The 17,247-nt window shown below is 46.9% G+C and overlaps 1 protein-coding gene across 1 annotated transcript in view; it reads right to left on the bottom strand.

The window, feature by feature from the left end:
• The window catches only part of LOC131090316 (uncharacterized), a 55,861-nt gene that overhangs the window by 17,687 nt on the left and 20,927 nt on the right, over positions 1–17,247 (bottom strand). The window contains exons 3-4 of the mRNA XM_058035605.1: positions 5,802–5,954; positions 1,656–1,767 (exon numbers count right to left, since the gene is read on the bottom strand). Of these exons, the coding sequence (XP_057891588.1) occupies positions 1,656–1,767; positions 5,802–5,954 (265 nt within the window). The remainder of the gene's footprint in view (positions 1–1,655; positions 1,768–5,801; positions 5,955–17,247) is intronic.

Below are 17,247 nucleotides of genomic sequence, written 5' to 3'. Positions count from 1 at the left end.
ATCTGCCATGGGACACCATCTCCCAATCACAATGGGATACCATCTCCCATGGGACACAGCTCCATCTCTGTGGGACACAGCTCCCAGCCCCATCTCCTGTGGGACTGGACATGGCTCCTAGCTCTATCTGCCATGGGACACATCTCTTAAACTCATATCTCATGGGACACCCAATCCCAGCTCCATTTCCCATGGGATACCAGCTCCCAACCCCATCTCCCATGGGACACCATCTCTCCATCTCTGAGGGACACAGCTCCCATCCCCATCTCAATGGGATACCAGCTCCATCTCAATGGGATACAGCTCCATCTCCCATTGAACACAACTGCCAGCCCCACCTCCCATGGGACACAGCCCCCTCTCTGTGGGACACAGCTCCCAGCAGGGAGTGTGGGTGGGATGAGTGGGCCCAGGGAGAGCTCGGGATGCCCTGAGGGACCCTGGTGCCCACTCTGAGCCATGGGGGCTCTTGGCTTGCACAAGATGAAGGAGAATAATCTAATGAGTGTTTATCATGCAAGACATTTAACAACATTTTGAAGTCTGAGTATTGCAGTAAATTGCAAAATAGATTACTGAAGACAAATATGCCTTATTATTTAAATCTATTGAAAATTATACAATTATTGTGACAGAGTTGTTATAAATATTAATATAAATATTATAAATATGTGAATGCAATGCATTTATAAGTCCATTATCACATGCAATAAATATTCATTATTGAGACACCAAATAAGCTGTATTTTAAATATAATGTGATTTGTATTTTGTAGCATGTTGCTAAAATGGTAGAAACTCCTCCTATGGAACACAGTGGAAAGAGGTGAGAATGAAAGACTAATAATTCCCTGCAGTGCTGTGCATAAGAAGTATTTACTTGTTGGTGTTAGCAAAGATTGTTGTCTTTGTTTTGAGATGGAAAGAAAATAATGTGCTATATTTGGAAATTACAAGAAGAAAGTATTTTCCCTATCCATCCAAAGAGGCTGATGCCTCTGGAGGATTGGGGATGTTGTTTGCAGGTATTTTTATTCTCCACAGCCTCCTACTTTTGGTAAGCTTCTTATAAACGTGCAAGCAATATAAGACAGTTGCTGTGTCTTGGCCAAATTAGTTTTATGTGATTTTAGAAGATAAATGGGAAAGGTGAAAAAAAAACCAAACAAAAACCCAAGTCCATTTTCCCAAGCCTTCTCCCCCTGATCCACAGGGAAGTCTCATCATGCCAGGAGCACTGCACCTTCCTCTGCAGTTGTGTTCAAAGCTGCACCCTAAGGTTCAACTGAGACATTAATTAAAAACAAGGGGTGGAAAAAAAAAATAAAAAAGCTCAAAGTCTCAGAAATGCCATGGCAATTATGTTCCTAAATTGAACTTTAATGAGAGCGCTCAATCTGTGTTGGTAATTGTGGGTGCTGTTTATTTACAAATGCTCTGTACCTGCTGATAGCGCAGCTGCTGCTGCACAGAACTGTCCCCACACCTCCAAACCTGCCCAGCCCTGGGGGCTCCTGCTCCTGCAGGTTTGGCAGCTGGAAATCCACAGGGATGTTCCTGTTAGCTGGAGGTGGGAGGTTGGATGTGTGCAGCATCCCAACAGCTGATGGAACAGCTCCAGAGAGAAAAGATGAACGTGGGGTGACACTTACCAGAAGGACCATCCATAGTCCCAGGAGTGTGGTCGCCAGTCCTCTGGCCCAAGGCTGACTGTCACTTGGAACACTTGAGTGTACATCATGTGTGCCACCATCCCCAAGAGACCTGGGAAGCAGGGATCAGAACAGGAATTTTTGTGCCAACGTGGTTTTTTTTAATCATTCTTGAGGGAGCTACTGCTGGAAGTGCTTTGAGAGCTCCAAAAAAGTCTTTGTTGTACTTTTATGCCTCCTGTTCTACTGTGGAGGAGGGAGCTGCATGGGCAGAGGAAAGATGTGACTGAGAGCTCATTATTTTACATCATTCTGAATTCTCAATTAAGAGAGGAGTTGAAGAATCGTTGAGGAAAATGCTGCACAAGGAGCATCCTCACCAACCCAGCTGCTGCAAACCAGGGGTGTGCCACCCACAGAGATCTCCCAGCCCGCCACAGACAGGCCCAGGTGAGAGGAGGAGGAGGAGAGAGGCTCCTGCTGGCAGTGCAGGCTCAGTGTGCTCATGCCACACAACCATAATCTGTCCCAGCAGTTGCTAAGATTGACGAATTTCAACGCTCATAAAACACTTGGAAGCTGCACCAGGAGCTGAAGTGAGCTGGGTTCTCCTGATGTGTGGGGAGAGAACCCCACTGGGGCACTTTTGGTGGGGCAGGGCAGGAGATGCTTTTGTGACGCTGTCAGAGCTCACTGAGAGGACTGCAGCTGTGTGAGGATCAGAATTGCAGTCTCTGTGAAGGTAAAGAACAAGGCTGCAGTAAATCACAGGGTGGCCTGAGTGGCTCTGCCTTTAGCTGGCCACTGTGGTCCTGCAGTTTAAACAGGAAAAAAACGCCTGAACTTTATATTTAAACCGCCCTTTGAGGAAAACCAAATCCCACTTTTCAAGCAGTGGTAGTCAGGAGCAGCTCTGAGGCTTGGAGAATTTTCTAGCTACAATAATTTGGGATGTTCCTGCCATGGCACCTGGGCAGGGCAGGGTGATGATTCCCAATGGGCTCAGGCTAAGGAGATGGGGCTGGACCACTGTATCCCAAATGGTTCTTGGACCTACAGATGTGCAAAAGCCTCTAGTGCTGCAGTGGCAGCTCCAGGCACTCAGAAATACCAATATTCTGCCATGGTGGGTGCAGTGAGGTCTGTGTGCCACACTTGGACCATTCATTCACTGTTCCCTCTGACCATCTAATTTTTCCCATGGTTGCCCTTCCCATACATGGAAGATCCTGATTTCCCTCCCCCAACCACACCCACTTTTTGGCTCTTCTTTCCCTCTTACTCTCAGTACCTAAACCACTCCATTGCTCTCCCCAGGCCTGTGGATGATTCAGGGCAGCTCTGGGGGAGGAAGCAGGGGAATGTTTGTGTTGTGGGCACGTTGAGCAGGACCTTCAGAAGACAAATGTCAGCTTTGATACAAACAAGTGCAGAGGCTGAGGGAAGAGTTGTGTTTCAGGGAGCTTACAGGGGTGATTTGCTCAGCTGCCTCGTGCTGGAGTGACACACTGCAAAGATAGGAGGTGGAAAGAGCAATTCACTCCAGGAGAAATGAGATTTGGGCAGGGTGGGTGGCCTAATGGGAGCACAGCAAAGTGCTGCACACCTTGCTTATTTCCTGCTCATATTTAATTTCCAGAATGCACCTGCAGCTTGCTGAACTTTTTAAATCAGTGGATTTTTTTTTTTTCAGCTGACAGTTATGCCTTGATCTTAAGTTTGGAGTTTGCTGTTTCTACATGTCCTGTGAGTAATTTTTCAACCCTTATAAAATATTACAGCCTGCCCTGAGAGCTGTCACTGTCACTGAGAGGCAGCAGGAGTTTGACACAGGCAGGACGAGCCCCAGCAGGGCTCTGTCACGCAAACCTTGCCCAGGGTTTGAGCCACCCTCAGCCCTGTGGCTGTGTGGGAGGCTGGGGTGACACTCACTGATCCAGGTGAGGAGGAGGAGGTCACCAGCAAACAATGGAAATGTTCTTTGTTTTATCTTGCTAATGCCAGGGTGGGATGGGGCTGGATCTGCACCTGGCAGGGCTGTTGGTGCTGTTATGCCACATCCAAATTAAAGCAGAATAATGCAAATCTTTTGTTGTGCTGCTTCATGCACTTTTGGTTTGGTCTATTTTAGCTGTGCCTTGCCAAGTTCTCCGTGGGGAAACCCTCTGGTCCTTTTTGCTGTACATTTAATGAGCTGAAATGAGCTGCCTGTGCCACAAACCAACAAAAGCTCCATGCCCAGGATCATCTTTTCTCCCAGCTGGGCAGGGAGGGCACAATGCCTGTGCCCATCCAGGCTCCAGGGCAAGAGGTGTTTGCAGGTGGAAAATCCTGGTGATGTGGAGTGGCTGGCAGTGCAGAAACATTGATCATTTTCATAGCTGGCTGGAGATCCTGAGCCTTGCAGGACCAGAGCTGCATGGAGGTGTCAGCAATGGGAGAAATTGAGGAGCTTTGGAAAGCTGGAGATGAAGGAAATTTGTAAAAGACAATGTATTTTAAAGCATTTTCCTATATTTTTTACTACAAATGCCATTTGTGTAGTATATAACATTAATGAAAATGTTTTATTATAAATACTATGTGAGAAACATATGTAAGTTTTTTAGTTTGTGTAAGGTTAAGAGGGATGCCAAAATTGTGATGTTGTGGGGTATTTTTTAGTGGCTCATAGAAACAACAATAAGTGACCACACTGTTGGGATATTTTTTCCTGAACTTTAGATGTTGAGCTATGAGAATGTGGAGATCTCATTGCACTTTTATGAGGGAACTGAAGCATGAATTTAATGAGGAGTGTTATGCTCCAATGGAAAGTCCTCTTCATTACCTAATTTCTATTAAGCTATGTCATTATAAATATGCTAAGCTTAAATAAATATAGTTTTCTTCTTTCCTCTAATATCCCATGCCATTGAAAATAACAACTAGCAGTGTACTGGGGTCTGGGGTTTTATCCTTGCTTCAATTCCTCTATCATTTTTCCCTGTAAAATTTTGAAGTTTATATTTGGACTATCTTGTCAATGTACTTAGAAAGAGGGAAGGCCAAAATAAAAATAGAAAGTTGTGTAGGAAAGAAAACTTCATCATTCCTACAAAACTTTAAAACTGCAGTTAATGGTGAAGGGAGAGAGGAACAGCATGGAAGCAATTGATTGAATGCTGAAGAAATCCACACAGTTTGATTTTTAAAATGGAACTGGTTTTTTTTTTTTTTAAGTTCCAAATTATATCCAAAGCCGAAAAATATGCTTTGGCAGTTCTTATCAGGTGTTTTTGTCACTCAGCTCTACTTCTGACCTTTCCTTTTTGTTATTATTTCACCATTTGCAGCTATCCCTGAAGATACAGAGTCCTTCCCAGAATGTACACTGCCTGTTGTAATGTCTTCCAGCCTGAAATGCAGCAGGATATAATGCACTTCTATTGCAGGAATTCTTTCTGCCAGAGAGGTCCATGCAGGAGTGCTCACAGGGGTACCCTTGCTGTTTGTATAAATCCTGGAAAGTGGGGGTTTAGCCAGAAAAAGCTTCACAGAAGTCAAGGGGCACTTAACCACATGGTTGGAGTTATTTTAGAGAAGCGAATTCCTCAGGCTGATATGGTGAGGGGCCCCAAGTACAGACTGAGCACAAACCAGCCCAGAAGAGCTGTTCTGAGAGATGTCCATGTCCCAGCCCATTCTTGGGGCTGCCCCTCACTGCCAGCATTAGAACCCTTTTCACTCTCAATTGTGTTAATTAACAAGATGAGCTCCTTCCTTTGGTTTTCCAGCCTTCACCTACTTTCAGGATTAACAGAGAAAAAAAGTCTTTTCAGCTTTACATGTTTTTAATTTTCCTCTGGAAAATGAGTGTGATGATGCTGCAAATGGAGCTGAGGCTGGAGCTGTGGTAATGGCTGTGCAGGCTGGGGAAGGATAATTACTGCATTGCTGCTGTGAAATCAGGAATAAGGATATTCACTTCTCCCTGGCAAGAGGAGAATTTATCATGCAGTCTTTGTGCCAAAGGAACAAAAAATTACAGTGAAAAATTGCGATAGCTAAACAGGGATAAGAGTCGTGGAGCCTCCGGGTTTTTATCCTCTCAAAGTTGTGAAATTTTGCTTTGTGGTGGTAAAAGGGGGAAGGGGAGGTTCATACCTGAAAGCACAGTGAAGACAGCAGCAAAGGCATTTAACTTGAGCCCATCTATGACACTGCTTGAATGAAAGAGCTCGAGGCACATGAGGCTGAACCCGACGACCAACAGCATGATGTACAACACCTCGGACACCACTGAGAGCCACAGCACACCTGGGGGCAAAGAGCAGCAACCTGTCAGCACTTGGGCAACACTTGCAAGAGGTTAAAGTTGGCAAAAATTAATTAGGAAGTCAGGAATGTCTAGGAGTAACTGGGTATTAGGATTTTTTTTTTAAAAAAAGGTTGGTTTTTGAGGTCGCCAATTGTAATTTGGTTTTTTTTTTTTATGTTTATCACATCCACTATATATTGGGAAAAAATTATTCACTGAAAAAGTCATTAAACACAGTCTGCCCAGGGGACTGGCAGAGTCACCATCCCTGGAAGTGTTCAGAAAACAAGTAAAAGTGGCATTTCCCAATGTGGTTTGGAGGCATGGGGGCATTTGATAAAAGGTTGACCTTGGTGATCTTGATGGTTTTTCCCAGCCTTAATGATTCTGTGGTTCACAGAGTTTAAACTCAGCAAACCACGGCCCAAACTGAGAAAACCAGAAAAAGCAGCGAATGAAGATGTGAAGAGTGGCAGGGTGGTAAAGACACTGCAGAAAGAACAAGCTGTTGCTTGCTCTTGCTCAGCTTGGCTACAGAACCTCTGTGGGGACGTGTGAGAACCTCTCAGCTCCTCTGAGCCCAGGCACAGCTCACAGAATTAATTTCCCCACCTGTTCCACAGTTTAGATGAGCACAATCCCCCAGGCAGGGAGGTGATGGCACAGGGTACCTGCCTGCCTGTGTGCTGCTGGGAGTTGGGCAGCCTTGGATGCCTCTTTTCCACAAAGAAAATAAATTCAGTCCATGTTTTAAAATTTTCAGTCCAGGTTTTAAAATTCTTGCCACAGCCTAGTGCTGGGGGCTGTTGGCTGGGCTCACATGGGGCGTTCTCACAGGGTTTGTGCCACAGGACTGGCCCAGAAACAGCCACAGTTACAGCAGGGTGGGCACAGATGCTGATAACATGCTCAGCTGAGGAGCTGCAGATGCAAAAATGCCTGGCTGGAGTTTCCTGAGCCCCTGGGTGCAGTCCTGAGGGTCAGGGCCCTGCTGGAGCTCTGCAGGACTCGGGGCAGAGCTCAGGGCAGAGCCCAGCAGGGACTGCTGCACCACCAGGAGATGTCACCTTTGGGAATTCCAGCAGCACAAAACCTCCAGCAGGATCTGCTGAGTCTTTAAAAGTCACCAAGCCATGGGGTAAATTGGAGAGGATGGGAACAGATGATAAGATTGAGTCCCTGCCCAATTTCCAATTGCTGTTTCAGCATGAGAATCTGCTCGAATTCTCCAGTACATTTGCTAACCTGATTGCTAGAGAATTCACCTGGAAACAATGAGCAGTGATGGAAAATTTCAGCCTAAGCAGTTGAAACATGGAAAGTTAAGCATCTGAAGACAATGGCTTATATTAGAAAATGTTAGCTGTAACCATAGAGACTGCTACAGGCTTCACTTATATTAATACCTTCTCTCCTCACTGCCAGAGCACATGTGTGATAAAGCCCACAGTCCAGCTTATCAAACCAGATATACAGTCTCACTTTTATCAAATATTTGAGTGGCCTCTTGGTGACCAGGCTGATCCCAGCTCATATTTTGTCTGGGAATTCATCTTTATAATTACATCTAATTAATATGTGCTATTCGTTGTTGCCACTGTAGCTGACCTTCTGAGTTCTTAAACCACACTACAGAGATAGCAATAAATAAAGCTTTTAATTGCTCACAGTGGCTGTGTGTGCAATATTGCATCTATCAACAGCAAACAGCTGCTTATCTCACTCCTCTTAGTCAATTTGGTATCAGGCAACTCTTCCAAAAAGGAATGCAAGTGAGAGAGAGCAGATACAGCAGGGTTTAGGAGGGATTTTGCCTCATTTTCTCAAACCAGCAATGTCCATGATGAGAGAATGATGGAATGATTTGAGTTTGGAAGAATTAGCTGATGCAAACCTGACCCACAGACTGAGGCAGCAGAGAGCCCTAACTAATGAGCTGTAATTTGTTCAGCCCACACTTGAAACATTAAAGTACAACACACCTGCCCAGGTGATTACTGCCCTGAATCAAGCCTTGAGAACCCCCTGGTGCTCTGTGCACACCAGGGCAGTGCTGAAACACTGTCTGCAGCTCACCACTGAGATGTGGCTCCAGCTCTGCTTCCCTGGGGGCACATCTGGGCTCAAAGAGCTGCAGTCCATGGGTGACATCAGGCTGGTGTGCTCAGGGCTAGGGCCAGTTTTCTTGGATGTTTTTGTCAATGATCTGGGCACTCTTAAGGAATTTTGCTTCTGGTGATCCTAAATCAGGAGTAGACCCTGAGTCCCTTGAGAATGGAGGGTCCTTAGAGAGAGATCTTGGCAGATTTGAGTGTGTCACCAACCAGCTGACATCTAACAAGGACAAATGCTGAGTTGAGCATTTAGGTTCTGCTGGGTTCTGCTCCTGGGCCAGGGTCATCCTGGAGGTACCTACAGAGAGGGCAACAAGGAGCTTGAGTGCAGCCCTGCAGGACGAGTCTGGGGGTTTGGCTGATGTTCTGGGGGTTTCGTTGGTGGTCCTGGAGGTTTGGTGGATGGCTCTGGGGGTTCAGGTGATGTACTCAGCTCTATATATGCACACCCTACCTGCTGCCCACCTCTGGCTCAGTGCCTGAAGCTGATGCTGCAGGCACCAGTGCAGTAATTTTGGAAGGAGCAGGGGGTGCACATGTCCCTGTGGGAACACCTAGGTTTGTGTGTCCATTGCAAGGGAACACTCTCAGAGGGACAGGAGGGCTCTGGGAGCTGAGCCTGGAGGGCCTGGGGCGAGCTGGTGTCCTTTATTCTGCTAAGGAAGGAGAAAGGAGCAGCAGGGAGGAACACCTGACTGTGTGGCTGGTGTCTCAGGGAGTGCTTTGCCTTCTCTTCCAAAGGGCTGGGATAAGAGTGGCTTTGCCAGCAGGGTAACCTTTCAAGGAAATGATGAAAAGCTCAATGAGACGTGAGTTTTGCTCTCCTGTAAATCCTTTTTCTGATGAGACACAAAGGCTGGGTGAGTTTGCTGTGGGAGGCATAGTCAATTACTGCTTTTTTGGGGCCCTGTTCATATCTACCAAGGAACTCTCTTGTCTTATTCCACAGTGTTACTGAATACCTGCTCTGAGCCTTTTGTTTAGTGCATCTAATGTGGGGAAAGGCAACTCCCACATGCAGTGTTTGCATAGTTCTATGTCCTGTCCTGCTCCTCTGATTTTGAATTTCATCTAAATAATAACACCCAGAAAATGCATCCTGTGTATGAATTTTGGATTTTCCTGTGGCTGCCTGAAGCAGAACAGTTGCTCCAGGTTATTAATTCAGGAGACAGAGTCTTTCTGTTCTGTGCTGATGGTGAAGTGATCTCCCACTGCTCCTCTCTCAACATGAGATTCATGAGGCAGTCACTTGGCATCACTTCCACTCACAACCTCTTACAGCCTCCTTCCTGCAAAGCAGAGAGCTCCTTCTCTTGAGGGGACCTCAGTCATTCCAGGTGACAGGGAAGAAGATCTCCAGGGTATTTTTCTCTTTTCCAATCTTCCCTGCTGTCATCTTTTCTGTCTGCTTACTCCCCTCCAGCCTGTGTCCTCTGCCCCAGGGATCTGTCTGGCCTAACTCTGCTTCTATGAAAAATCTCTCCTTCAGAAGAGTCAGGACTTGGTTCACTTAGACAGTTCCACCTGGATGGCCTGTACCTGAGGCTCTGCACTCTCATCAATCAGCAGACTCCTCTCATCTTTTGGTCTCCATCGTGTTTATTCATGTTTGTTTGTCCAGCAAACCCACTCTGTGCAGAGAGGGGGCTGGGGAGGAGCTCAGCTGGGCTGTGCCTCTGTACCAAGGACATTCCAATGTGGGAAAGGAGAGCCTTGGACTGCAAAGCAAAAGCAAACCCAGAGAGGTTTCAGTGGCACACCCACACACACGAGGGTGGGGATGTGTGAGCAGCCCACCCAGCACGCCAGCACCAGGACACCATGTGTTCAGCCCATCTTTCCAGGATTCCCTGGAATAATGCAGAGGATGACAGCTGTCAAGTCCTCCTCATGCCTGCTGGGCTTTTTTTAGGTGACAAAATCGTGCTGGGTTTGCATGTTCCCTTCTGTGCTGCCCAGGAGCTGGCAGGGCCCTGTCTCGCTGGCCTGTCGCTCTCTGGGGAACATCAACTTGTCCTGTGTCTGTGCCTGTCCTGGTGTCCTGTGTCCTGTGTCTGGGCCCATCCTGGTGTCCTGTGTCTGGGCCCATCCTGGTGTCCTGTGTCCTGTGTCTGGGCCTGTCCTGTGTCCTGTGTCCTGTGTCTGGGCCCATCCTGGTGTCCTGTGTCCTGTGTCTGGGCCCATCCTGGTGTCCTGTGTCTGGGCCCATCCTGGTGTCCCGTGTCCTGTGTCTGGGCCCATCCTGGTCTCTGGGAATCTGCAGGACGGTGGGCACTGTGATCTGGATGACCACTGACATCAGTACCATCAACACCTCCTGCTCTAACACACCTTCTCCTGTAATTTTTGTCCCTGTCTGTCACCCCTCAGCAGTGTTGCTGACAATGACAGAGCCACTTTTGGGCACTGTGGGACACTTTGGATCTCTGCAGGACCTGGGCTCAGCTTCTCACCCAGAATTTGAGGTTGAAAATCTGGGACTCACCAAAAGATTTCACATAAATCCACCTATATCATAGGGCTCCTGCATCAGAGGGAATCATATCACATTCATATCATCTGATCTCATGGCAGGAAGAAGATCAGTGCAGTAGCTGGGACATGAAAAGAACTTTGTGTCTCTGAGCTTTGTTATTTCCTAACCAGTGTGTGAGTCTTGTCCATGGAGCTCATGGTGGGACCCCCAGTGTCAGCTCCTCAAGGGCTCAGGCCCTGCAGCAGCATTGTTACAAGGAAATTCATTTCCCAGCACTCTCTATTAAAGTGAACTCATTCTTCATTATGGCTGGGAGGAGAATGTTACCCACAAGATCTCTGGGGTTTTAGGCACTCAGACACTCCATGAGCCATCTGGCAGGATCAGTCCCTTGTCCTTCTGTCTGACAGCACAGAGCAGCAGCATTTTGAAAGAAGATGCCCTGGGTGCATCTCTGCAAGGTGGTGATCAACTTCAGTGCGCCTGCCTGAACTGAGATGTTAGAAAAGGGATATTGCAAACAATCCTGAAGGGATGAAACAAATGGAACATTTCTTCTGATAGTGAGAGAAAGAATCTTTCCCTCAGCCTGCAATGAGTCTCACAAAGCTCCTCCCAGAACCTGAAACCATTTCAGGTCAGCCCTGGCCACTGAGGAAGGAGTGGACACCTCTCACCATGGAGTCAGGGAGCTCCAGTGCTGAGCTTCCTGTGGAACAGGGATTCTGATAAAAGCCATGGGAATTCTGCTCAGATCTTGAAGCATTCAGTGAGTTCCTGATGAAGGAACCCAAAGAACAGCATTGTTAATGACTTCCAGGAGGTTTGAGCTGAGTCTGACTGCTTGGTACCCAAAGTTCATTCCTTGCTCAAATCCACTGCCATTTCCTGACACAAAACAAGAACAGTCACTCCATCTTCTCCATGAGAGCTCTGGTTAAATGGAGCCATGTCAAGCCTGTCATGTTCTGTGCTCCTTCCCCACAAAATCCCAAGATGATTCTTGTGTTGCATTATTAAACCATGTTAGCAGTTTGGATTGAAGCACCAAGAACTTGGATGACATCTCAGTGGGATTATGTGCAGGATGATAAAGAAACATTTCCTGCTGTTTCTGGAATGCCAGAGTTCCATAATTTCAATTCCTGTTGAGTTTTTGAGATTGATGAGGCCAGCAAACCAGTTCTGGATAGTTTAAATCACATCTATACCTCCTACCACCTACAGTCACATGCAGCCATGGAGTTTGATGCATACTTGTCAAATCAGAAGAGTTGGGTTTTGGTGCCAGCTCACTATGCCAACGGGATCTGATGGCAGATTTTGAGGTCCTGTCTCCAGATGAAATAATGAAATCCTCTTCTGGATGCTCCTTCAGGCTGGCCAGGCCATGGAAATGACTGTCAAAGATCCAGTGTTGGTGCATGTTCTCAAGGAAACACTGAGGAGGTGGCCAACACAGGAATTGCTGGGAGAGTTCAAAGCATTTTGAATCCATAAACATGAGCTGTTTGCTCTTAAAGGATTTCTTCGGGGAGAGTCATATTGCTATTCCTGAAGGATGTTGCTGAGTCATGTTAACCATGTTATACCCAGCAAAGGCAGGGATTGTGTGCCTGGAAATGTCTGTCATGCATTTTGGAGAGTGACTTGGAAATTATCCAGCATAAAGAAGCCCATAAATGAATGTATTGCCTGCCATGCTGTGTGACACTGCCAGCCTTCCTGAGCAGTGCCCGAGAAGAAATGGTCTGGAATCTGCATTGATTTCTGAGGGCCCTTTCAGACAGAAAATTAGCTTCCTAATTGGGGCAGGCTCACATTCAGAATGCCTCAGTGGCAATTCATTCTCCTTGGGAACACCCACTGCCTCAGCCTGTGCTCCCTGGGGATCTGTGGCTGCTGCATCCCTGCCCTTCCCAGAGCACAGCTGCCCTCCTGGGGTCAGGGACTGCCCAAAGCAGCCTCAGCTGAGCTGTCACACTCTGCCATGCTGTCCCTGAGCAGTGATCAGGCTGGACAATGCTGCAGGCAGCCTGAGAGCTCTGGGAGAGCTTTGGAGCTCCTCAAATCTCAGTGTCACACATCTGCCGTGAGAGCCAGGCTCTGTCTGAGCTGTGGTGACACCACACCAGCTCCAGCCACTCCTCCGCCAGTTCAGCCCTGAGCTGTCTGACAGACTCTGATGGGCAAGTAGGAGCTTTGGGGGGTTTTCTGCATCACAGGTCATCATATGACAAAATCCCTTCTGTCTGCTCAAGGCAGTGGAGCTGAGCAATGTGTGCTCCTAAATAACCACTCAGATCCTCGTGCCTGACTGAGGAGAAACCAGGAATGTGGCACTTGAAGGACAAGCCAGGGCTCCATTGTGGAGCAGCTGAGGAGACACCAGAGTCCAAGCAATGCTGCCCTGGAGAGTGTGGAACCTCTCACTGCTGCTGCCTGGGGGAGAACGTGCTGCTCTCACCCTGTGCCTCACAGCCATTGTCCCCAACATCCCTGAACTGCCACAAAACACTGGGAAACCACAGGAGGCTGGGAGAAGTCACCTGGACAGATGTCACCCCATGTGGGGGGAGAAGAGCCATGTCTGAGGGCCAGCCCTGGTTCTGGGGGTGTGAACTTGCACCCTGCAGGTGTCATCTCTTCTTTGTGCAAAAGAAGATTCATTCTCCTGTGATTTCCTGAGAATGTGATTTCATTCTCCTCCTTGGTCAGCCAGGGACATGGGGAGCTGTTACCCTTGCTCATGTTAGCAGCAACAAAAAGCTCTGCTCATGTGGTCTCCTAGGCTGTCTTTGCTGTCCTTGTGTTTTTTCTTGACTAATTGCTCTGCTTTTTCAAACCTATTGAATTTGTTGGAACTGACACCTGGCTCTCACTTAAATCTCTCTTCTTCAAGAGGGAAGAGAGGAAACAGTAAGGCAAATGGGCACCCACTGAGAAATACTGTGCACATTGTTTGGAAGAGCAGTCAGGCCAGCTCCATGTAAGTCTCACTCTCTCTTCCAGTGCCATTCGGGTGGGTTTAGTCATCTGCTCTTCCCTGCTACTCCAATACTGGGAATTCCAAGCCAGAAAAGCTGGAGTGATCAATAGGAAATGGTGAGGAGAATGAACCCTGGGCATGTTGTTGTGGCTGGCAGCGGGCTGAGCGCTGCTGGTTAATGCGTCACGGCAGAGCTGACCATCTGCCCGTCCTCTCGTGCTCAGAGAGGCACACACAGAGCCACCAGGGACACTGCCAGCCTCCTGACCCCAAATGCCACCCGAGCTACCTAAAACTGCCTGCTCCAGTCATCTGAATGGGCCAGCAAGGGTAAATAAAGGGCTGGCACCCAGACAAGGGACTGCGCCTTGCAGAACGTGGGAAACCAGAGGAGGAATACCTGACACTGCTGAGGGGACAGAGGAAAAGCTGTGTTTTGGTTTTGTTTAGCTTTAGCCCTTGGTTAGTTTCTTTATTTTGGAAGGTGAGGTGGAGCAGTGACTCATAAAATGATTCTCTTCTATGTGATGATGGCTTTGGATGGCTCTGGCATGGAGCAGATTGAATCTGTGTGATACTGAGCAGACTGTGGGATATCTTTGTAGCCATAATCTCTTTTTCCTGGTGTGGTAGTAATATAATGAGTAGAGCAAGAGAGTGGAAAAGATGATGAAAAATACTCAAGAGAATTTTCCCATGTGCCTTACTAAATATATTTGGGCTCAGTGTTTCCCTTTGAAGAGCACCAGTGCAGAGCCTGTGATGTACTTCTACCCTCAGCACTGGGCTGAGAAATGAATGATGTTCAGACCAGTGTTCTCCACATCTTTGGCATCCCCAGTGTGAAAAACAAGACAGTTTCCTCCTTCAGTAATTAGGAATTTAGCTTGAATTCTGCTGGTAAGAATGGTTTCATCTAATTACCCTTTAAAACTAACTTCAGTGATTCATAACAGATGTGTAAAAAAACACAGATAAAATAAAAGTAACACATTTTTTCCCGAATATTTAATCATAGCTCTCCTGTGACGAGTGCACAGGTATTTGTGTATGTGGGTAAGGATTTACCCTATTGCAGATATATGAACAATAATGCAATAGGAAGTATTCAAGAGGAATATAGAGCCTGTTTTTGAAAGTGTACAGTTCTTTTGGGAGACCCAGTTACATTTCTTTTTACTGATGCAGGTCTCTAAGTGCTCCTCTTAGAAAATTGATCCTCTTTTTTTCTTCTTAGGAACATCTACCCAGTACATAAAAAAGGAGGTTTGTTTTTTAACTTGACTGTTACAAGTCTCGTTTGTCTCTTTTCTAGCCTCAAACCTGCTCTGCGTTGTCCTTCTCATCCAAACAAGTATTTCCCTATTTTTGACCATAAATGTCACTCTTCCCTCTGTGTATTTAAATTTTATTGTCAGTGCTTTGAGCTGGGGCTGGCAGGGGAGGGATGAGAGGTGCTCACAGGGTGGGTGGGTACATCATGAGTACTTGTGGTGGCATGGTGACTTCTTGTTTTGTTCTTGGGTTCCTACGATGATCCTAATATTTCTTTTTCATCTTAATCTCTGCAGAGCAGTGAATTAATGTTTTCATAGAAGTGTCTGTCATCGCCCAAGAACTCTATCCTGAGGGGAAAAGCTAATTCAGAACCCATCACTATATATGTAAAGGTAGGATGACTCCTCATCTTCCCCACTTGGCATTTATCAACACTGATCATTATCTGCCATTTGCTCTCAGTCACTCACTTTGTGCATGCTTCAGAGGCCTGCAGTGTATCCAGCGGTTTTCAGGCTTTCAAGCTTCAGTTGTCCTTTTAGCTGAACATTTTAATCTATTTTAAGTAGCTCTTGCTTTTCTTGAGTTTCTTTCTTCACAAATTCTAAACCCACTTTTATTGCTTCTGAAGGATGCTGAATCTGCCGTAAAAGCCATACAAGGGATCTCCTACTAACATTTTGAATAAAGTGCAAGTCAAGAGTAACAAGCTTCCCACTAATTTCTCCAGCTCACATCCAAATTTTGTCTCTACATCATGGATAACATTTCTCGGTCTGTGCATGGTGTTTTAGTCAGCTCCTGCTGTTCTGTTTTCTGTCCTTACACCTTCTCTGCTATCAGGTTTAACCCTGCTGTCTCTGAAGCTGTCCCAAGGGGTGATCACTAACATAATTCTGCATTTTTTATCTGAACATGGAATCCATCCACAGAGATTGTGTTGCTCATTAATGACATTACCTTGTTATTCTGATTCAGCTTTAGTACATGACATCTGCTTTGTCTTTCAGTGTAATCAGCAACAAGACGTTATTGTCCCTCTAATTATCTTTCTCCCATCAAATTTCTGCTACACCTATTATGTCAGGATCCATTAAAATCAGGCATCTAGTTTTTCTGTTCTCATTAATTGCTGCTGGAGTGTGGTTTAGGAGCATGCACAGAACTGGCTTAGCTTTCTCTTTTTTCTGTGCTGTGTTTAGGTGAGACTTGTTTTGTTTACTTGCTGTTTGCCATGTGCTACCTCAGCTCTGCCAGCCACTTTTTAGGCAATGCAGAATTGTTATTGCTTCATCTCTCCAGGATGCACCACCACAGGCTGTGTAGAGGACGTGCAGGAGGCACCTCCTACCTCTGCCTGAGGACAGGCTCTCATTAAAAAAGCCTCCCTGTAAGATTTTGGACTGTTCAATGTTCACTAGCCATGAGCATTTTCCTTCTGCAGGGTTTTGCCTTGCCTCAGCCTCTGTGGTCTCTGAAAAGCCTGGTTTATTTTGTGAGTTTATCAGCAGTGCAGTGCAGGCAGCTGCTGGCAGCCTGCTGCCTTGCCATTCCTTGTGGGAATTGTTCCACAAAATCAGGTACCACAGAGTCCTGGAGAAACCTGGCCAGGCTGCAGCACACCTGTGAGGAGCCTGCCCTGGGAATCCTGCCCTGTGTTTGTGTGGCCATCTCAAAGCTCTGAGCCACCACTGACATTTCAGCCTGTTCCTGCAGCACTTCCCAACAGGGGAAGAGCCCCCCATCTCCAGCTCTGGGCACTCCAGGTGCTTGCAAAGTCCCAGCCTCCACCAGCACCATCCCAGGAACTGCTGGGGGCACCACATTCCCTGCAAAGCCCTGCTCTTCTCCAGCAAAATGCTTCCAGCACAAGGGCTGCTTCCAGCTGGTTTCTCCTGCCCAAGGAGCTGGGCTGGGCTCACCCTCTGGCAGTGATGCATGCAGAGGAGGATGCAGGAGCTGCAATCTCACACAGCAAGGGGAAGAAAGATAACACCTGTGGATGTGTCCACCTGTGGTGGTGTGGTCACTGAAAGCTTTTATCTGATCATTTATGGGACTTTTTGCTCTCCATTGTGATGTTGTGGTTCCCCTTCTTCACAACTTTTAAAACCACAGCTTTTAAAACCACTATTCCCGGAATTTTTGGTCTTGGTTTTTTCCTTTTGAATGTATCCTCTGTGGCCTCTTGGGATTCTTCTTGGGCACAGATTTGAGGCCATGGGAATGGGATGACAGAAGGTGCCATGGGAGGAGGAGGAGTGTGGTGAGGAGTGTGCCAGCCTCAGTATCCTGGTGGGACACCACAACCCCTTGCTGAAAAAAATCTCCCTTTTCTTCCCCAGGCAGCAAAATATTCAGCAGAAACAAAACTTTGATTAAGTTCTGTGGAGAATATCCCAGAAGGAACTGAGAACTGAAATATCAGGTCC

The sequence above is a fragment of the Melospiza georgiana genome, chromosome 16 (assembly GCF_028018845.1).
Source record: "Melospiza georgiana isolate bMelGeo1 chromosome 16, bMelGeo1.pri, whole genome shotgun sequence".
NCBI classification, from domain to species: domain Eukaryota; kingdom Metazoa; phylum Chordata; class Aves; order Passeriformes; family Passerellidae; genus Melospiza; species Melospiza georgiana.
This window is presented reverse-complemented; position numbering and strand designations above follow the sequence as displayed.